We start from the raw sequence: 22,365 nt of genomic DNA on the forward strand, positions 1-22,365 counted from the left end.
CGTAATGTCCTACCTGACTTTTCGTTCTTAAGAAAGCATTTACTAGGTCTGTTTTGGTCTGTTGTAACTCTTTTTCTTGACTTTTCACAACAGTTGCTCTAACGGCGTCATAGGCACTTTGAACTGCCTGTCTCGTTGCTGCGTCTGTTATTTTCGTCATATTTTGTGCTACTTCTTTTAACTCTTTGTCGAAACCTTCAGACTTCAGTTTCTTTCCAGATGAGAAATCGTTCACTTGTTTCACCTTACTATGAAGAGCTTCGAAGGCGTTCTTAAAGTCAGCATTTGTTAAAGCTTCATTTGAACTGTCTTCATCCGCTTGTATTTTTGTCCTTATTGACCCTATGAGTTGGGCTGCTTTAGCGTTGGCTTGGGCATCTAACCAGTCATTGTTAGCTTTTATATACTCTGCGCTTTTCATTGCCTTTTGCATAGCCGCGTCGTTATTTTTACTTTCTTGTGCTAAGTTTTCATACTGTACGGTTTGGTTTTGCAACTGTAAAAGTTTTTCTGCCTTTACATTTGCTTCAACTTCCTTTTTATACTCATCGCTATCCATATATGTCTTCAGGGCTTTTTGTTTTATCTCTTCATCTTTCAGTACTTTATATCGAGTAGTATGGTTTTTCAAATTTATGACATCTTGTTCCATTTTTGCTACTTCTGCTGCTTTTTCTGACACTTTTTTTGCATATTCCTCTGTACTTAGTTCTTTCAGTTGTTCTTCTTTCTTCTTTTTCTCTACGTTTAACTCATTGAGTTTCTTTGTGTGTCTGTCATATTCTAGTTTCTTTCGTTTTCACTTATTTGCTTCTGTATGTCTATGTTTGACTTTTTGACATCTGTTATTTGATTTTTGAGTGAACTCAAATTCATTTGACTTTGAGGGTTATATGCTGTTCCGTCTGCAGCTCCACCATAGCCTGCCATTTTCGCTAAAAGTGCCGCTCTTAAACCTCCACTCTGTGCACCAACAACTCGGTTTAAAAGCATAGGATTGCTTGACATTTGTTGCAACATAGTGGGGTCATTCAGCATTTGTTGTTGCAACTGTTGTTGTGGTGTCAGTTTTACTATTGGATGTTTCAATGCTCTCTTCCTCTTACGTATATTCTTACGTAGCTTACGTGGCATTTTAAGTGAAGTTAAAAAGCGGTTTTTGACAGATGTTTATATGACACTTTCTCCAGTTTATAGGACCTCTCTCATATTCTATCTTGTCAAGACTTCTTCGTAAATGTTTTGTCAAGACTTCTTCGTAAATGTTTTGTTGAGATTTCTTCGTCAATGAGTGTAAATGACCCAAAAATATATTTTAGGGTAGAAGGTTAGATATAACCTCTTTTCTAACCTCTTTTCTACCCTCTTGAATTTTCATGAATTTCTTCGTAAAGACTTTGTTAAGACTTCTTCATCTAATTTCTCATGAACTTTCTTGTCTATGTTTTGTTGAGATTTCTTCGTAAAGACTTTGTTGAGATTTCTTCGTAAATGACCCTAGTAGTATATTTTTGGTGTAAATTTCATGAAAATTCAAGAGGTGAAAAATTAGGTGAAAAAACAGGTTATATCTCACCTCTTCACCTAAAATATATTTTTGGTGTAAATTTCATGAAAATTCAAGAGGGTAGAAAAGAGGTTAGAAAAGAGGTTTATATCTAACCTTCTACCCTAAACATTATTTTTGGTGTAAATTTCATGAAAATTCAAGAGGGTAGAAAAGAGGTTAGAAAAGAGGTTATATCTAACCTTCTACCCTAAACATTATTTTTGGTGTAAATTTCATGAAGAAATCTCAACAAAGTCTTTACGAAGAAGTCTTGACAAAACATTTACGAAGAAGTCTTGACAAATTCAAGAGGGTAGAAAAGAGGTTAGAAAAGAGGTTATATCTAACCTTCTACCCTAAAATATATTTTTGTCTGATTTTACGAAGAAGTCTTGACAAAACATTTTACGAAGAAGTCTTGACAAAACATTTACGAAGAAGTCTTGACAAAACATGAAAACATATATAATTTGTGAAAAGCTCCTGGAAGACCTCCGAATAAAAACTTCATTTATACTAAACATCTTCAGGGCTAGAAGGCACGAAGTGCCTGGAAGCCCCACTACCTTTTTTTTTTTTTTTTTTTTTTTTTTTTTTTTTACAATCTTTCGGAGGCGCATTTTTATTAAAATTTTAGTGTATAGCTTGAAAATAAGGAGTTGAGATGATGAGCGATCATAAACATAGGCCTGATTCGCAAGTAATGGATCTTGGAGGGAAAAACTTTTCATTTATGTCAGATTTCTCAAAATTTTGTGACAACGAGACAATAATGGAATCATATAATATCTCATATATTAAATTAACATTAAGATGATCGTAATTCAATTAAATGAAATGGTCTTAAAATACAATTATATTTTGCACGAGAGTATTTTTGATATCATAATTTGAAGAAATTTGTGAAATGTGAAAAAACAAATTTCAATGAATCTGATCACAATTGAATGCAATTTTTTTTGGTCAATCGGATTTCATATAAATCGAAATGTTAATGAGTTCATTGAAGGCACAAGTTATCGGAGTCTTATATCGACGCATTATTATTTATTGGAACTCCAAATTGTCCTTAATTGCAATATTTCTCTTTTCAATTTTGTTTGCTAGCAGCGCTTGTATTATTCCTAGTATCGTTAGTTCCGCAAATATATTAGATGAAGAGAGAAACCTTCAAATTTCGAATTTTGAACCAAATGATTTAACATTTGCAAGAATTTCTAATAAAAACTGCTCATTATGCGATACAATTCAGATGAATTTATCTAACAAATTTTCATTCCTAATTAAAGAGCAGTTTAACACCACGCTTAAATTTTTAGACTTTGAATCTTTTGAAAAATTTGAAATTTATCTTCAGAGTATAGTAAAAAATCCACAAAAGTACCTTAATATTCCAGCCGCATTTCAAATCGTTAATGATTCTAAGATTTACCCTCTAAATGGCAGACCGAACGGAAATTTTGAACTCAAAATGGTTTTAAATCGAACTATTGGACTAGAAACAGAAGAATTTTTCAATAGAGCTCTACTAGAAATGGTTTTTGATGAATACGAGAATAAAGGAAATATCACAGCAAAATTTTACTACACGGGATTTAGAGAATATTTAGAATCAAACAATCCACGTGCAAGATACGAATATTGGATAATGCTTACAACACCAATTGCAGTAATCATATTCTCAGTATATCTTTTAAATCATACTATTCAAGATATCAAAACGAATGCTCACTCATACATGATATCATGTGGTTTGTCAAAGCTCACTTATTGGATTGGTAATTTCTTGATTGATTCTATCTTATTATTAATTTTTTCGATATCAATTTATATTCTTTACATATCATTTGGAGTTACATCGTTTAGAACATACTATATTCAAACATTCTTCCTTAATATATTATGCAATCTTTCCACTATTTTCTACACATACGTTTGGGCTTTTATTTTGAACAAACCATATGGTTCAAATATTTTCGCAATTGTTAATATTCTTATGGCATTGATTTGTTTCTTTGTCAGGACATACCTAAAAGAAGATATAATTTTATTATATCATGTAATAGCATCAACAATATGTCCTTTCATCAATTGGATTGAGACAATGTGTGGGTTCGTTTTAGCAATTATTGAATATCAAGATAGTCCTCCGAATCATGAAATTTTCAAAGGTAGAGAAATTCTATTTTTAACATTTATTATTTCCTTCACATTATATCCATCGATAATATATTTCATTGAAAAAATATGGAAAAGGATTAATAATGTGTCGAAAGATTTTTATTTATCTCATATGAATGATTTTCAAACAATTAAGGAAAGTATGTTAATCACAGAAGAAGTATTAGAGATGGAGAAAGATGTTTTATTGAATGAAGATAATTATTCAATCCGAATTCTTGATGTTTGTAAGATCTTCAAAGACAATGAAAAGAAACCTATTTATGCAGTTAATCAAGTCTCATTAGGAATCAAGAATAATTCAGTCTTTGGTTTCTTAGGTGCTAACGGTGCAGGCAAGACAACACTTATTAAGATGATCTTGTAAGAAATTCCAGTCTCAAGTGGAACAATCGAAATCAACGGACAAAACATCGAAACATCAGAAACAATCAATGTTTGTGTTTGTCCACAGTTTGATGATCATTTGACACCACAACTTACAGGTCGACAGAACATGAAATTTTTCTGTTACTTGTTCAACAAACGAGGACAAGAAGCGGATCGTATTATCAATCGAATTATCGAAGTCTTAGATTATTCAGAACATGTTGACAAACGAATCCAAGACATGTCCGGCGGTAACCGACGAAAATGTTCAGCATCTATTCCATTCTTATCAAACTGTAACATCATATTACTTGATGAACCAACATCATCTCTAGATCCAATCGCGAGACATCATTTACATCAACTGATCAACATGAACAAAGTTGGTAAGACTATCATGTTATGCACACACTTGTTAGATGAAGCAGAAAACTTATGTGATAATATTTCAATCATGGTTAATGGTTGCATATATGCATATGGTACACCACAGTATTTATCTAACAAATTTGGCAAAGAATGGAAGATCGATATCATGTTGAATGATGATTTGATTTTAACATCACAAAAAGTCAAAAACTTTATTTGAAAGAATATTCCGAATGCAATCTTATCAGTTGACAACAAGACTTCTTTGATATACACAGTATCGAATGAAGATTATTCTATTACTAAACTTTTCAACATTGTTCAACAAGGCAAGAACGAAAACATCGGTATCAAATTCTTCACATGTTCATGTTCTACACTTGACAAAGTTTTCATGGAAATAGTCATGAGATCTGAGCTCAAAAAACATGCAGCAATAGAGTCACACGAAAATACTATAAGTATTGATGCGACTCAAACTTTAGATGATATATATTAATTTTTGTTTGCTTTACTAAACATTTTTATAGAGTTAGTTAAATTGAGAAAAATTACAACATTTTTATTTATTCAATAATATATAATATGAATATTTATATGTATTTGTTAACAAACAAATTCTATTTATTACTAGTTTTCATCATCTGCAAACATACGATAAAGAACATTTTCGAGTTGTTCAACAATGATATTGAATGAACGCATTCGGAAAATGGGTAACTTTTGTTCAAGTTCTTCGAGTAGTTCGGTGACATCATCACATATCGGGAACAATATATCTTCATCACGAATGGGACTGATAATGGCACCTTGAACATTAGTTTGCATCCATCGAAGTAAAACATCACGATATCGTTTGTCACCATCTATGTAAAAGATTGGTGTCAATCGATATCCACAATGGAATTTGCGTCGTAATTCGTTAGGACTACCATCAAATAACAATTCACCACTTCGCATAACGAAGATTCGATTCGTGAGACTTCTAGCTTCTTCAACTGAGTGAGAACTAACAATCGATGTGATGTTGTAACTAGAGATAGCTTTCCACATCTCTTGTCGCATCGATGTGTCCATACCTGATGTCGGTTCATCAAGGATGACAAACTTAGGAGAACCAATGAATGCGATCGCAACACAAAGTTTTCGTTTGTTGCCACCACTCAGTTTCGATGACCGCATGTTATCCATACCCTCCAAATGGAATCTGCTCATGCACTCATCAACAACTTCACAAACACGTTCACAACAAACACCTCTGATAGTAGCGAACAATTCAAGATGTTGATAAACACTCAGCTTGTCAAACAATATGTTGTCTTGATAACAAATTCCAAGATGATCTTGAAGTGCATTGAATCCAGATGGACATCGGATTACATATATTCGAAGAACTCCTTGATCACTACTGATACTTCCTGTCATAGCATTCAACAACGTACTCTTACCTGATCCATTAGGACCAATCAAAACAACTGTATCTCCTTTATTAATATTAAATGAAACTTCTTTAAGAGCATGAATTGGTTTTGATCCTTTATACATCTTATCAATCCCTGTTATCTCAATGAAACTATCTGATTCATTTTCAGCAAAAACATCCATCTTGAAATCGAATAATTTTTTCCAAACTGATAAATAGAAAATCTTGGAAAATCCAATTGGAGAAGCTCCATAAGTTCTCGGCATCAAAACATTCAATAAGAAGAAGATCACTGAATAACAAATTATTAAAACAACTGTGAATAGTACTAAATACCAGGAGTTCTTCCATCTCGCCAATTTTGTCAAATTTTCAAATGTAAAAGGTATTTTATATACATGTGAAATCATAATGTTGTCCATAAACATAGTGAGCATCCATTGAGGGAAAATGATTAAAAATGGAGAGTATTCCAGTATATTATAATTGTTTGCGATTGATAGTTCATTGATCAAAGGTAAAATGTTCAAAAGTATAAAAATACAAAGGAAAAATATTTTGTATGCTGATGAAACTGATAAAGGAATTGCATTCAAGAAAAATACATAAAAATATATAACACAAAAGAAAAGAAAGATAAATGCAAAAAATATATTTGTCTGATAACGAACATATAATATTACAGATAGTAAGATAGATGTGAAAACAATAAAAACTGAATCAATGACTAAATGTGACAAGAAAATTGAAGATTCATGAAATCCAGAAATTTTCATTAACAAAAGTTGTCTTTTCTCTCGAATTTCCATCATTTGGAAAAATGATATCATTAAAATAAACGTAATTCCAAAAGAAAACAATATTGAAATTTGGGAAAAATAATGATCAGTTGTTTTATACTCTTTTATGTAATCAACATCATAATTTACTGTTATATTTGAATAAGCTTTGATTAACTCATAAACAAATGAGTTTAAGTATCCATCAAACATATTAATTTTGGGAGATGATTCTCTTGGAGAGGTTGAAAGATTTGTTGTAATTTGAAAGAAGTGTTTCGGTTTCTCTCTGATTCTAATGTTCAAAACATCCATTTGTCATAAACTTTGATTATAAGTTTTGCTATCAAGAATATTACTCAAATTTGAGTATTTTGCAAGGGTAGTCGTTAAATTTGTTTTTGGACATAATGTATACTTATTTATCATCTTATTATCTAATAATTTGGAAACAAATTCGGGAAATTTTTTGAAATGGCTAACGGGGTCTATCGAAGTATTATACTCATTGTCGGTACTAATTATGAAGCTAAGTGATATTAAACAAAAACCAGCACAAAAGAAAATATAAAAGTTATTTTGGCGAAAGAGCATTCCAAACTGAATTTTAATGTAATGTTTTATAATATGGCGCTGTGGTAATCTAGATTTCAACGCTTGAGAGTTTTCTAGTAAAGGCTGATTTACGATTGTTGTTTCCATTTTAATTTTTCTAACTTTTCTTTTCACATGTCGGAATTTGTTAATTCATTGCATTTTTAAATATTTTAAACTTATTATTTTTCTCACAAGTGGCATTTGACGGCAAACTGTAGTTAAGTATTCAAAAATTGAGAAATAAAATTTTGCTAAATTTATCCACATTGCATTTGTATTCGAAAATATATATTTTGTTTTTCAGATTTTTACTCTCAATTTTTTAAGGGTGCACTAGGAGGATTACGGTTTTTTAATCCTCCTTTTTTTCTAAAAAAATCCTTGTACTTTTGGTACTTTCGAATTCCAAAAATATCATGAAAAATTAACATGAGCTTAAATACATCCTCAATGAGAGTGCATTCATATCATATATCTCATTATCCTTGAACTAAAACATATTTCAAAATTTTATTTAAATCTTCTTAATTTTCCCGATAAGCACCTTAATATGTTCTGCATATCTAATATAAATGAAATAAGTATGAATTCTAATCTAGAAAAACATCAAAATTTGATTTGTGATTGCTAATATTTTTCAATTTTAATTTTTTCGCACTTCTTTGCATTTTAAGCATGATAAACCAATACATTGTGAGAAATAGAATACATTTATGATATATTATATGCTTTCCTCTCATTTTTCAAATTTTTCATAATATTTATAAAGTGATTTTCCTTAACATTATGATGCATTTTATATTCCTTACTATTGTTGTTTTAATATATGATATTTAGAAGCTTTTTAATTTTTTTTAAGAATAATTCACAACACATTTAAGATATATCAAAAATAACACGAAATATATAATACTGATATCATTGAGAACTTATGTTATGATTTTTATGTTCTAATTTCAATTTTTTAAGAATTTTTATCCTTGGAGTGCAGGACTTTGTTTTTTGGACCTCTTTTTCAACTCTTTGAAAAATGAGTTTTTTAAAAAATAAATAAGATAAATAGCAAGGGTATATGTGTACCAATGTATTGATGAGAAGAAAAAATACATTTATCGATCAAAAAATGCCGAAAATTTTTTCCTCAAGTTCAATTTTAAAAAGTTGATTTTTTCATGATTTTTTCAAACTCGGCCAATAATAAAAATTTGAAGCCCAAAGTTATATATGTAATGAGGGTTCCTTAATTAATTCTATATCTTAAATCAAAATTAAAATATTTTATTACAATGAAGCGAAATATAGGGTTTTATTATTTTGGAGGATAAGAGAATTGATAGAGCTCTATGAATTTTTTGAGAACTTTCTAATCCTTGTAGTGCACCCTTAATTGAAAGATTTTTTTTAATTATACCCCTTATATTTTGGTAATTAGGAGCCAACTATGAATTCATTTAAGAACCATCTAATTGGGTCTATGTACAGACGCGTGTTTATTTATTGGAACACAAAATTTTCCTTATTATTAAGTTTTATTGTATCTATATTATTGGCAAATCTAGTTTGGGCAATTTGGCCTGTGATTGATGATTTTTTCCAGTCGGATCAAACCACTAAGCTTCCAATTTCAAAATTTGATCGAATTAACCTAACATTTGCAAGAATTTCAAATAAAAACTGTTCAGAATGTGAGTTACTCCAGATGAAATTTTCAAATACATCTTATTCTTTAATCAAAAATCATTACAATTCCGAATTAAAATTTTTAGACTTTGATTCTTTTAAAGATTACGAGAATTATCTAGATGAACTGTTTAAAAATCCAAAATCCCGACCAAATATACCAGCAGCATTCCAATTCGTCAATGATTCTGCAATATCAATATTAAATGGAAAACCAATTGGAAATTATAAGATAAGATGCTTATTAAATAGAAGTTACAGACAAGGATCAGAGGAATTTTTCAATAGGGCGCTACTAGAGTTAATGTTTACTGAAAAAGGAGAAAAAGTAAATATTTCAGCTGAATTCACTTTCAAAAGCATAGGGAAAATGATATTAAACTCTGAATCAGCATATATTTTAGATAGCTTCCTTTCATTCTTTATGCCATTTGCCTTATTATATTTTTCAACGATTTTTTTGCGTCAAAATTGTCTTGACGTCAAATCTCCAATTCGACCTTATATGATATCATACGGATATTCGAGGTTAGCATATTGGCTAGGGAATTTTGCAGTTGATTCATTGCTAGTTATAATATTTTCCATTATTGTTTCCCTTACTTATTTAGCTGCTGGATCTATTTCATTTAAGATTTTTTTCTTCCAATTATCATCAATTAGCTTATTATGCAGTATTTCAACAATTACAATTACTTATATTTGGGGATTAATTGTAAAAGGTGCAATTGGAATGTTCATTTATTTAATTGTTAATATTGCTCTGCTGCTTTTCAGCTGTTTTAATTTTAGTGTTGTCATTGCAATTTTTTGTCCATTTGCTAATTGGATAAGAATTATTTTCAGTATAACTTCCAGAATTATAAATTATCAACTGTCAGGAGAAGATGTTAAATTCAATGTATATAATTTATTCTTCACACAAATTGTACTTACATTCACACTATATCCATTGGTTGTTGCTTTATTAGAATTGATAATTAAAATACGAATAGATTCAAAAAGTTTCTATTTATCTCATATGAATGAATTTCAAACGATTAAAGATGGTTTATCAGTAACCGAAGAAGCCTTAGAAATGGAGAAAGACGTATTTTCGAAAGGAGATAATTATACAATTAGAATACTTGATGTTTCAAAGATATTCAAAGATGCAAAAAAGAAACCTATTTATGCAGTTAATCAAGTCTCTTTAGGAATCAAGAATAATTCAGTCTTTGGCTTCTTGGGTGCTAATGGAGCAGGCAAGACAACACTTATTAAGATAATCTTGAAAGAAATTCCAGTCTCAAGTGGAACTATCCAAATAAATGGAAGAAATATCCAATCCTTGAGATCAATTAATGTTGCATTTTGTCCGCAGTTTGATGATCATTTGACACCACAACTTACAGGTCGACAGAACATGAAATTTTTCTGTTACTTGTTCAACAAACGAGGACAAGAAGCGGATCGTATTATCAATCGAATTATCGAAGTCTTAGATTATTCAGAACATGTTGACAAACGAATCCAAGACATGTCCGGCGGTAACCGACGAAAATGTTCAGCATCTATTCCATTCTTATCAAACTGTAACATCATATTACTTGATGAACCAACATCATCTCTAGATCCAATCGCGAGACATCATTTACATCAACTGATCAACATGAACAAAGTTGGCAAGACTATCATGTTATGCACACACTTGTTAGATGAAGCAGAAAGTTTATGTGACCACATTTCAATTATGCTTAATGGCTGCATATATGCTTGCGGAACACCAGAATATTTATCTAACAAATTTGGCAAAGAATGGAAGATTGATATCATATTGAATGATGATTCAATCATTACTTCGCAAAAAGTTAAAAATTTCATCAAAAAGAACATTCCAAATTCTGTTTTATCTGTTGAAGATAAGATTTCTTTGATATATTCAGTACCGATTGAAGATTATTCCATTACAAAATTGTTCAGCATTGTTCAGAAAGGTAAGAACGAAGATATTGGTATCAAATTCTATACATGTTCTTGTTCTACACTTGAGAAAGTTTTCATGGAAATTGTCATGAAATCAGAGCTTAAAAAACATGCAGTAAATAAGACAGCAGACAATACTGTCAGTGTTGATAGTGGTATCAGTAATGATATACCATATCTTTAATATAATATTAATTGTTTATATTTAAACACTTATCATATATTAGTTAACTATTTATTCTATATTTCAAAGTTAATCTAATTTTTTTTAAATCATTTATTAGTAGAGCCATTCTCTAACAATACATTTCATTAATGAAGCAAAAAGTCTCTTTAAATGAATGGGTATGAACTTTGATTGGAATAATAATATTGGAATTATCAAAATATATTCTTGTTGTTTCTAAAAAGGTTTTACCAACATATCAATATTGATCTACAAAATAGCAGCGATGTTGATCTTTTGTTAGATATTTGTGGGTTGAACGCATTTTTTGCCTTCAATTAGCTTAAACTAGCTTTTATTAGAGGATAGGAGGTACAATATTGTCTTATATCCAGTCTGAATACATAACCACTCAATATTACGATAAGTGTTGTGTTTTTTTGCCAAAGTAAGTCGCTCAAAAAATCTACGAATTGAATAATTCAATGCAAAGCGTGAACGTTGGTCTTTCCAAGACTGCAAATTATGGAACCAACGTTAAAATCATGCTCAAAAATCTAACTGTTGACGTAGATTCGCAACTTCCATTTGATATTTATCATTATTTTCAAATTTCTCCACCAATATCAGTTATTGGCCAATGGGACACAAAAAATGCAATTCCATTTATTGCTGAAGCAGAATGTCTAATAGTTTCAAAAGGAAAACCATTAACTTGTCCAATTATTTTACAATCCCAGCAATATACAATTACAAAACCAAAAATACCCGAACTAGTTTCAGGTATGACCGTATTAAGGAAGCAGTTTGTATTCGAATGGAATCGAAACATTGAATTTCCAATTTATTATTCAGAATTACCTGTTGATTCGATCGTTGTCTTTAAATTTTATGCCAAACTCTTCCAAACAGAATCAAAATTCATTGGTAAGACTCAATTACATATTTTTACGCGCACAAAAACTCCAAGACTTCGATTAGGATTTTTCCCATTAGTTTTTGACGGAACGCCACCCACAAAGCTTTCCAAGCATATTAGACGCCTTTACACAGGAAAAGATCCAGAATACAAATACATTGACACTCAATTAAAATCAATCAACGCATCATTACATCCTACCGATGCCAAAATCTACTATCGTTCGATCCTTACACCATCAAATCCTCCCAAACTCTCAAGGGTGTCCCAATTTGCCCAAATTTACATTGAATCTCCATGTTCCGACCCAACAACATTAATTATTCACGACGGCATCATGTTGCCTACATCCAAGTCCCCGAACTCTCTCAACCCATCCCAGAGACTCTACCACGATTTGACCCATTCCACATCTGGCTTCAAATCTTCGTTCCTCAAAGACTCAAAAGTGACAAAGATTTTAAACAAAGTGAAGTCATATGGACCATTGGTCGAACTGCAGCCCATGGAAGTCAACTGTCTTTACAACAACTTCCGCGCTTGTCTTCAGGACCAAGCATTAATGCCTGCTCTTTTCAGAGCCGTAAATTGGGAAAACAAAGACGAAAGAGTCGAAATCGAGCAGATGCTTAAAGACAGAGACCCGATTGATGCTGAATACGCTCTTGAGTTCTTCACGGACAGATACAATATACAGAGCATCAGACAATTCGCTGTCAAATGCATTTCCGCGATGAAACACGAAGATATTTTACTTTATTTGCCTCAAATTTTGCAGGCAACAAAAGTACAATACACAGAAGGCCTTGTAGACATATTAGTTAACAACGCACTCGGAGACCCAATCTTCGCATCAACCCTCTATTGGAATGCACAAGTCGAAAAAGAACAATTTTCTGTTCTTTTAGAAAAATTGACATCAAATTTGACAGGTGAAGTGAAACAACAACTTGAAGATGAAATAGACTTGTACAAGAGATTGTACAATCTATTACAGAACCATCCTAAAGCTACACCTGCGGTTATAAGAGACACAATCAGAGATTTGTTGAATAACGATCCAGTTCATTCACAATTGAAGAGTTTCAAACCAACGCGTTTACCTTTAGATCCAAGTTTATTCGTTGTTGGAATTGATACTTCCGATGTCAAGGTTTTCAAGTCGAAGCTCTGCCCAGTTTGTCTCTGTTTCAAACTCCAAAACGGAGGCAAGTACAGAGCAATCTTTAAGATCGGAGACGACATGAGACAAGATCAACTGATTTTGCAGTTGTTTGAAGTGATGGCCCACATCTTTAAAGCGGCTTCAATGCAGCTTAACATCACTGCTTACAAGACACTTGCTTTCAGTGAGACATTCGGTTGTTGCCAGTTCATTGATAATTCAAGAGCAATCTTGGATATCGCGAAGGATGGAATGAATATTCTCCAGTTCTTGGCAAATCCTGATGGAACTGTTGATAGTGGAAAAATTGACATTTTCACTGAAAGTTTGGCCGCTTATTCCGTAATGACATACGTACTTAAGATCGGTGACAGACATGACAACAACATCTTGGTTACAAAAGATGGAAGATTGTTACACATTGATTACGGATTTATTTTGGGAGATGTGACAAAACCATTCACTCCTCCTTTGAAGTTGTCAAAAGAAATGATTGAAACAATCGGAGCAAACGGAATGCAGAGATTGTGTGACTGGGCTTGCCCTGCATTCAACTCACTCAGGAAGAGAGCGAGACTCATTTTGGTCCTGATTGAACTGATGTTCACTGCTCCTTTGGAGTGTTTCCAGAACAATCCAAAGAGAAGACTTCAACAAGTTGAGAACTGTTTGTTGCTCAGATGTACTGAAATCGAAGCTTCAAAATCTCTTCAAGCAACATTCACTCAGTCTCTCAACTCAAAGATGCAGGTTTTCTGGGATGCTGTCCACACTGTCGCTGTAAGTACAAACGGACAATCAGCTGAGAAATAAAACTATATTTATATTAATAAAATCTTTAATAACGACTCATAAAACAAATTACTGAGCTTGTTGCAATAATATTTAAATTCATGGAAGTGCTATCATTGAATTAATTTAATTGGTGGGTAATAAATTGCATATTATCAACTAGAAAAATCATGTTATATATTTTATTAGTAATGAATTTATTAATAACATCGAAGTGAAAATATTTCGAAGTAGTATTCTCTCTTTTCAATTGAAGAACAATCTCTGATTATTAAATAAAGTTTTATGATTGTAAAAATAAAAATATTTGTTAAATGAATTAGATTAGAGCAAGGAGATCATATTTATTGTTTTAATCACCGGTTATCTTCTCCGACTTTTGACAAATCTCTGATATTTTATTGGATTTGAGTGTTCTACTTAAATTTTTAACTCTGTTGAACACGAACTTGGAAAATGATAATTTTCTGGATAAATTGCATTTGTATTCTCGGATATTCTAACATCCTGATATATACCAGGATTAGAAATGTCGAAATAACATCGTATAACACTAATTTGATAATCTGAATAGAAATAAATAAATTTGATTTTGTTATTATAAAAACTACAATTAGTAATAAAAAGACTGATATTGCTTTGTATAAAGTAATAGCATTCATTTTGAGTGTAATGACAAAAAAGAATATTAAATTCGAGTGAATTAGGTGATCCATTATGAGATGCCTGATGGTCAAATTCCGAAGATGTACTGTTTGAAAATGTTGATAATGTTACATTAGAGTTAGATCCGCAATTAACTTCGTAAAAATTTAAGGATTTTAGATTTGAATATGAAATGTTGATCGATTTCAAATGTATTTGTCCATTATTTAAATAAATGTTTTTGTCATTACCAAAACTTGAAGATATTGTTGAATCAATGAGATAATTCCTAAATGAAGCTTCAGAAGAAACTTTAACTTCACAATAAGCACCCCAATTAGCTGATTTTGAGCGAAAACTGCAGATTCTATCTTGAATACACTCACCATTAGACAAGTTTACAAATAAAGAGCCGCCATAGCCGCTATTACTACCACATTTATCAAAAGAGCTTGTATCAATGAGAAATTTAAGATCGTTTTGTAGTCCATCTGTGATTCGAACTGCACCTGCCACATTCAGTAAAATAAAGTAGCATTTTGTGATGTAATAACTGTTCTCTGCAACAATGTCGATTCTTTTACTTTGGTTGTTGTATGATGTTTGGAATGAAGAGTCAAAGAAGTCTTCCCAGTTTTTGTGGGAAATAAGGTAAAACATATCTAAAAATCGGGGTCGTTATCGATTTTGTAATTTAATCGTTATCGTTATCGATTTTGTAATTTAATCATTATCGTCTTTTTCTAAACGTGCATTTTCTTCATATTGGGATAATGAACATAACTTGTTCTGAGCTTCCAATGCACAAATCGTTTTTATTCTAAATGGATTCATTCCTACAAGTTTGGCAGAAATCAGTGAATATCATCATATATCGAATTCTTCAATTTGGCAATTTATTTAAAATCGTTCTCAAGAATTCTTATCTTCATGTAGTCAAATAAAACGGAAATGCGAAAACAAACTTTTATTCGATATTACAAAAAAAAAATTTTATTGATCGCTAAGATTTAAATACGTATAGTTTAAGTATATGTGGTATCATTATGTGCATATTCTGATATATATACTTGAATGATATCACAAAAATAACAGAAATACAAATCTTGAATTAAATTATATCATAGAATACAATTTTAATAAACGAAAAATCAAACCCTCTCGCAATACAGCCATTTTTAAGAGTAGTTCTTTCAAGATCTTCGAAGATTTGGAAGATCTTGGAAGAACTACCCTCTAAATGGCTGTAGCTTCGGTATTGTTACTATCAAGTAGAAAGTTACGGTAATTACTGCCATTTTAAGAGTAGTTCTTTCAAGATCTTCGAAGATTTGGAAGATCTTGGAAGAACTACCCTCTAAATGGCTGTAGCTTCGGTATTGTTACTATCAAGTAGAAAGTTACGGTAATTACTGCCATTTTAAGAGTAGTTCTTTCAAGATCTTCGAAGATTTGGAAGATCTTGGAAGAACTGCCCTCTAAATGGCTGTAGTTTCGATGTTAACATGATAATATGAGTGAAATTTTCTTATTTGAAGTCGGTTAAAGAGCAGTTCTTTCAAGTTCCTTCAAATCAGGAAGGGTCTTGACAGAACTGTCCTCTTATTGATTGGAATACCGGTATTTTACGTTGGTAAATGCTTGATTTGAATTGGGGGCTGAGTGTTGGAGAAAAAAAACATTAAAAAAATAAAAAGTGCCAAAATAAAAGAATTCAATCTACATATATATAGTATTTCTAGGCCTGTCCAAACTTTTAAAAAAGCTTACCACGTGGAAGGAAGAGACCAAAAAAATCGTGCCTCGGCGGCTTCGCCGCCTCGGCACTAAAAACAGCATATCATATTTAATATGTCCTTTTTTCTTTTCCTCTTTTCCTCTTTCTCTCTCCTTCTTTTCTTTCTTCTCTTTTCCTTCTTTTCTTCTCACTTTCTTTTTGGAGCTGCTTTACTTTGAAATCTCTCATCAATTGATGAGAGAAATAATAGTAAAGTAGCTTCAATGTAAATACGTACATTGATTGTTTATGGTTAGCGGTAATGTCTGTATGTAGTTCGATTGAGCTGCCTCACTCTGAGATCTCTCATCAAATGAAGAGAGTTCTCAGAGTGAGGCAGCTCCAATGTATATATGTGTATTGATTCGGTTTGGTTAGCTGGACTGTCTGTGAGTAGTTCGATTGGAACTGCCTCATTCTGAGATCTCTCATCAATAGATGAGAGAAATAAGAGTAAGGCAGTTCCAATGTATATAATCGTATTGATTGGTTGCTTTAAGTTGGAGTGTTTGTGCGTAGTTCGTTAGAACTGCTTTGCTCTGAGAACTCTCATCGATTGATGAGAGTTCTCAGAGCAAAGCAGCTCCAATGTGTAAATTTATATTAGTTCGGGTGAAAGAAGTTGTAGTGCTGGTGCGTAGTTTGACTATCAAGAAGCTCGCGATTCAAAACTCATCAAATGAAAAGTTTATAGTGGGCTTCTTGATAATATGTTAAAGGTGATGTTCTTGTTCGAGTTGTAACAAGAAGGAATACATGAGTACGTAAGCTCGGCATTCGCCGAGCGAATTAAAGATAACGGACGAATTTAATTTATTTTATTTCAAAATTTAAAATTTTAATATTTAATTATATAAATTAAAGGTCAGGTAGGTGGGGCTTCCAGGCGCGTTGCGCCCTCTAGCCCATAAGAAATTTTGCCCAAGACCCAAGAGGAGGACCGAACCCCAGCCGACCAGCCGGTGACAAAACCAAAACCGTTGTTATTTACATCATATTAATGATGTCACTTTTTTAAATGTCACTTTTTGTCTCGCTTTTCACAAATTATATATGTTTTCATGTTTTGTCACTTTTCTGTCACTTTTCGGGTAAAAACATTTTTATTATTATATATAAATGAATTTTACAAAACCTCCGTTACCGTTCTTTGGAAATAAGAGTAGATGTAAAGATATTATATTGAGAGAACTTAAGAAACTACCGAATGGTCTAACATTTGTAGATTTGTTCGGTGGAAGTTTCTATATATCCCATTTGTGCCATACAATATTCCCAGACTCAAAGATTATATGCAATGACTTCGACAACTATATGGACCGTCTCAAACATATTCCAGACACAAACAATATATTGAAAGAGTTAAAAGAAAAGATACCTATAGGTAAGATGGAACGTATACCATTAGATAAGAAAAATATTGTGAGAGAGGTTTTGAAAAAAGCAGAATATATAGACTGGGATAGTATATCTGCTAGACTATTATATAGTGGTGCTATAAGAGTTCATGACATTGAAACACTTATGTCAAAAGTTTTATATCTTAACTATACAAATGTTTTCAAAGAGGACATAGAAAAATATATTGAGGGTATAGAGTTTGTGAGATGTCATTGGACAGAGTTGTATGAAAAATATAAAGACAAGGAAAATGTTTTCTTTATAGTGGACCCGCCGTTCTATAACACATGGGATTTTCAATACCAAGTAGACTGGACTTTGAGAGACTCTTTAGAAACTTTAGACGTTATACATAACCATCCATGCTTTTACTTTACATCCGATAAAAGTGGTTTGGAAACCGTTATGAGATGGTTAGAGGACATACATGACTATGAGTTTATATATGACAAGATAGAATATGAGAGAGGTCCTATAAACTGGAGAAAGTGTCACAATAAAGAAATTTTATTAGTAAGTAAATGTGGTTTGAAATAGGACTACGTGTTTTAGGTTTTTTCCATTGTGTCATTTATTTATTTGACGTGGCAGAAAAGTACAGAGAATATGAAGATGAACCAATGCCTGCAAATGTTCAGCATATGTACTCGTAAGAGATATTTTTATCTAATATTAAATGGACGCACAGAACTTAGCGAATGCACAGCAACCTGGACAACCAAACCCAGAGAATATTCCAAATGAAGTTAGAATACAAACTGCAATGGCAAACTATGGTCAAGTGCCAACAGATGTACAAATGCAAACTGCCATGTCAAATGACGCTGCGTTAGGTTTGCCACCATGGTATGCAAATATGAGATGGAAAGAGTTTTATACAAACCCTGAAGTGGGATATAAACAACTTTATGCAGATGACGCGAACACAGGAGTTGACCCAGAATATGTTTTCTACCAGAGGAGAAACAGAATGTATGAGCTCCAGTTAAAGAATGCTATGGAACTCAACAGGAAACGTAAGAGACTAGGTGGACATTAGATTTTTACTACTAGTAAAATGGGTTTTTTCAGTAGTATTGGAAACTTCTTTCGAAATGTTGGAAGAGGTATATGGAATGGAATAAAATCTATCGGAAGAGGAGTATGGAACGGTGTCAAAAATATTGGTAAAAAAGTAGGTCAGTTCGTTGGTATTATACCTAAAGACCCTGAACCAGAAGAGCAAGCTCCTGCTATACAACAGCCTGAACCTGCACCACAGTCTAGTTGGCAACCAAATCCAACACCTCAACCGTATTAAAAAATTATATTTTTATCGTTCGATAGTAGTTGTATATGAAACTAAGTTCTAAGTAAAACGCATGGTATAATGGAATTATTCTTTTTCTTCCATCTGTAGTAAACCATACTTGAAAGTCTGAAATACTTCCACTCGGCGGTTCATATAACTTTGTAGGTTTTTCGTAAAAGTCATTCATCAGACATAAGAAAGAGTTTTGCGCACCAGAAAATGAAGCATGAACAATAATAGCATCTGGGTCGAAAATATTTTCATATGTTCCATTAGGGTTTTCGACTTCATAATAGTCCGGGTGTACTGGATATGCTGCAGGCTGATTTAACATCCTCATAAATCTATACCATGCCAAGTTGTTATATTTTGTAGAAATATAAACGTTTTCTCCAAGGTCTTCTATTTTATTGATTTTAACAGTTGCATTTTTCCTGTCATAAATAATATCGAGATGGTATTCTCCTTCGTCAATGTTAAACTGGTTTGCATATTCAATATAGATATCGTTTATTTTTTCTTGAAAAGCTTGAAGAGTTGTTTCTAAGTTTATAAGCAAATTAACTTGTAAAAGTTTTCCTTGTTCAAATTTCTCATACATACGTTTTTCTTTGTTATAGTATCGAACTTCAATTTCTTTGTTAAATGGGAAACCATGTATGGCTTCTGAAATGAACTTCATTCTACGAAAGCCAATAGCTTTTGTGACGGATGGGTCTCTTAACCATCTTAATGGGTAGTCAAAACGATAGCCTTCATGCTTTACGGTATCTGTCTCAAACTTTTGACCGACATTAGTAAAAAGTTCATCTAATGGTTTAGTTGTAGCAACTCTAGAATTTTCTTTTTCTATTGGAAGCATATTTTATCTATAATAAAAATGTCAAATGAAACAGCGTCTATGAGAGAAATACAACACAACCGACAACTCATTATGCAAGCTCTAAATAAGAACACAACAAACTTTTCAAACTATTCTAAGATATCTGAGTCATTGAAAGGGGGTGACTTAAAACTGACAATAAACCCAATGACAAATGAGTTTCTATTTCAAGACAATAAGAACAATACTGTCTGTATAAATCCAACAAAAGGAACTTTAAACGAGAAACCTATAAATGAACTTCTTTTGAAAGCAGATGTTGACAACAAAGCTGACAAAGAATATGTAGACGATGCAATAGCAAAAGAAGAAGAAAGAGCTAACAATGCTTATGCAACAAAAGAACATACTCATCCTGAACTAGCAGACAAAACATATGTTGACAATAAAATGTCAAGTGAAGTGACAAGAGCTGAAAACGAATATTCTAAAACGACTCATATACATTATATTAACCAAATACCAAGTCTTAAGGAAACATTAGAGACAAAAGCAGATAAGACTCATACACATTCTATATCTGATATTACAAACTTACAAGAAACCTTAAACAGGAAAAGTGCCGTTGGACATACACATTCTATATCTGATATTACAAACTTACAAGAAACCTTAAACAGGAAAAGTGACGTTGGACATACACATACCATTGCAAATATTACAAACTTACAAGAAACCTTAAACAGGAAAAGTGCCGTTGGACATACACATTCTATATCTGATATTACAAACTTACAAGAAACCTTAAACAGGAAAAGTGACGTTGGACATACACATACCATTGCAAATATTACAAACTTACAAGAAACCTTAAACAGGAAAAGTGACGTTGGACATACACATACATCTTCTGAAATAACAGATTTAAACGTTAGCCTTGAAAAGAAAGCAGATAAAACATATGTCAATGAAATATACCAAAGTTTGATAGGAACAAAAAAATATTGAAACTATTGTTGGTGACTTTTCTGTCAATGAAGAAAATAAATATTTTAGATGGCAGTTGGTACAGTCCTTAAAAAATGGTACACGGCATAAACTCATTCCGAAAAATAACAATGAAATGTATGTAAGCTATAAAAAGAATGATGGTACACAAGTTAAAGTTCCATTAGACAACAACTGCTACTTAAACTTATATGGAGACAAACAAAAGAAATATTTAAGAGTTTATGAAATGGCAGATATGACATTGCCTGACCCAGCTCCAGCACCAACATTATTATGACTATGGAGATGACGACAGAACACCACATGTAGATGAACAAAAGCTAACATTATATTTAGATTATTATAGATATAAAAGATATAATGCAATAGAAAAAACGAGAATAGTATATTATTATACAGATGACAGAAATAAATATTATAGTCAAGATTTTACCTACCCTGAAAACATAAGATTATATTATAAAAAATATTCTGACACAAACAGAAGAAACCTGAAATAGTTGCACTATATTTTAAGTTCAAAAGAGACAATCCTATAATATCTCATATGTTTGATTTAATGAACCCAGTAGGTTCTATTTATACATCTATGGATGCAAGAGGTCCTCAAGTAATGTTTGGTGTTGGTGCATGGGAACAAATAGTCGACAGGTTTTTGTATTGTGCAAACTCTTCAAAGGAAACAGGTGGAAGTAAAACGATTTCAGGTGAAAATTTACCTGCACACAGTCATTACATAGATTTAAGTACATCTCAAGCAGGTTGGCATAAGCATAGATATTGGGATTGGTCAGGAATGACAAAAGGTAAAGGATATGATGTTAAAGACGACGTTAAGTTTGCTATAAATTGTTACTGGAGTGACACCTCAGGGAGAAGGAAACCATACACATTTTCGTTTCAGGATATACTACAAACAACGGGACAAAGTAAAGAATACATGCCACCTTACATGACAGTTTACGCATGTTATAGAATTGCTTAGTCGTCATTTTCAACTTCTTTAGCATATTCGTCAGGAGTTGTCTTATATTTGTTAGGAACTGTCTTTGAAAGTATACCACCTTGAACTTTGACAAGTTTGAAACGAGGTCTGACAATAGTAGTTTTATCTTCTGCTTGCAGTGTGTACATTTTGCCATGTTTGCCTAAAACTTCATAATATTCTCTTGTATACTTTCTTCTATTTTTACGAACACGAATGTGAGTACCTGTCGGGTTCCCATTGTTGTCATAGTCAATAGTATTTTCATATGGGTCGCGTTTAGGTATTTCTATTTTTACTTTGTCACCTTTCTGAAGTTTGAAGCCCGCATTCTTTCTTGTTTGTCTCTTTTGACTAAATTATTAAATATATAGTCTTTCTCTAAGTCAGGGTTGTTTTTCATTTCTTCGGGGGAGTGGTTTCCCAAACCTTTTTGTTTACGGTTATTGTAAATATTTAAAACTTGTCTCATCTTTGC

The 22,365-nt window shown here is 32.1% G+C and overlaps 9 protein-coding genes and 2 pseudogenes across 11 annotated transcripts, besides 2 other annotated features; 8 read left to right on the forward strand and 3 right to left on the reverse strand.

Moving 5' to 3' along the window:
• Nucleotides 1-412: 412 nt before the first annotated feature.
• TVAGG3_0546880 lies at nt 413-1,134 on the reverse strand (annotated as a pseudogene). The gene has a single exon. A coding segment is annotated over exon 1 (722 nt).
• A 1,409-nt stretch (nt 1,135-2,543) lies between these two features.
• On the forward strand, nt 2,544-4,714 carry TVAGG3_0546890 (ATPase activity, coupled to transmembrane movement of substances; the record flags this gene model as incomplete). Its single annotated transcript, XM_001304752.1, has 1 exon — nt 2,544-4,097. The coding sequence occupies one exon, from the start codon at nt 2,544-2,546 to the stop codon at nt 4,095-4,097; it is 1,554 nt and encodes a 517-aa protein (XP_001304753.1).
• Nucleotides 4,715-5,098: 384 nt separating this feature from the next.
• Nucleotides 5,099-6,157, reverse strand: TVAGG3_0546900 (ATPase activity, coupled to transmembrane movement of substances; the record flags this gene model as incomplete). The annotated part of the gene is made up of 1 exon (XM_001304754.1): nt 5,099-6,157. One exon carries the CDS (start codon nt 6,155-6,157, stop codon nt 5,099-5,101), a length of 1,059 nt encoding a protein of 352 aa, XP_001304755.1.
• A 2,523-nt stretch (nt 6,158-8,680) lies between these two features.
• On the forward strand, nt 8,681-11,096 carry TVAGG3_0546910 (ATPase activity, coupled to transmembrane movement of substances; the record flags this gene model as incomplete). Its single annotated transcript, XM_001304755.1, has 1 exon — nt 9,969-11,096. One exon carries the CDS (start codon nt 9,969-9,971, stop codon nt 11,094-11,096), a length of 1,128 nt encoding a protein of 375 aa, XP_001304756.1.
• A 441-nt stretch (nt 11,097-11,537) lies between these two features.
• Nucleotides 11,538-15,225, forward strand: TVAGG3_0546920 (Class III phosphoinositide 3-kinase catalytic domain-containing protein; the record flags this gene model as incomplete). The annotated part of the gene is made up of 1 exon (XM_001304756.2): nt 11,564-13,975. The coding sequence occupies one exon, from the start codon at nt 11,564-11,566 to the stop codon at nt 13,973-13,975; it is 2,412 nt and encodes an 803-aa protein (XP_001304757.1).
• A 46-nt stretch (nt 15,226-15,271) lies between these two features.
• Nucleotides 15,272-15,357: a mobile genetic element.
• A 3,096-nt stretch (nt 15,358-18,453) lies between these two features.
• TVAGG3_0546940 (uncharacterized protein) lies at nt 18,454-18,816 on the forward strand (the record flags this gene model as incomplete). The annotated part of the gene is made up of 1 exon (XM_001304757.1): nt 18,454-18,816. One exon carries the CDS (start codon nt 18,454-18,456, stop codon nt 18,814-18,816), a length of 363 nt encoding a protein of 120 aa, XP_001304758.1.
• Nucleotides 18,817-18,834: 18 nt separating this feature from the next.
• TVAGG3_0546950 (serine threonine-protein phosphatase family) lies at nt 18,835-19,077 on the forward strand (the record flags this gene model as incomplete). Its single annotated transcript, XM_051238040.1, has 1 exon — nt 18,835-19,077. The coding sequence occupies one exon, from the start codon at nt 18,835-18,837 to the stop codon at nt 19,075-19,077; it is 243 nt and encodes an 80-aa protein (XP_051095864.1).
• Nucleotides 19,078-19,081: 4 nt separating this feature from the next.
• TVAGG3_0546960 (uncharacterized protein) lies at nt 19,082-19,930 on the reverse strand (the record flags this gene model as incomplete). The annotated part of the gene is made up of 1 exon (XM_001304759.1): nt 19,082-19,930. The coding sequence occupies one exon, from the start codon at nt 19,928-19,930 to the stop codon at nt 19,082-19,084; it is 849 nt and encodes a 282-aa protein (XP_001304760.1).
• Nucleotides 19,931-19,948: 18 nt separating this feature from the next.
• Nucleotides 19,949-20,899, forward strand: TVAGG3_0546980 (phage tail repeat-like family; the record flags this gene model as incomplete). Its single annotated transcript, XM_001304760.1, has 1 exon — nt 19,949-20,899. One exon carries the CDS (start codon nt 19,949-19,951, stop codon nt 20,897-20,899), a length of 951 nt encoding a protein of 316 aa, XP_001304761.1.
• Nucleotides 19,949-22,365: part of a mobile genetic element that runs on past the window's edge.
• TVAGG3_0547000 lies at nt 21,015-21,451 on the forward strand (annotated as a pseudogene). Its single transcript has one exon. A coding segment is annotated over exon 1 (437 nt).
• Nucleotides 21,492-21,699, forward strand: TVAGG3_0547010 (phage tail repeat-like family; the record flags this gene model as incomplete). The annotated part of the gene is made up of 1 exon (XM_051238041.1): nt 21,492-21,699. A coding segment is annotated over one exon (208 nt), but the record flags the coding sequence as incomplete, so codon positions are not given.

This window comes from Trichomonas vaginalis, chromosome II (genome assembly GCF_026262505.1).
Source record: "Trichomonas vaginalis G3 chromosome II, whole genome shotgun sequence".
Taxonomy (NCBI): Eukaryota; Parabasalia; order Trichomonadida; family Trichomonadidae; genus Trichomonas; species Trichomonas vaginalis.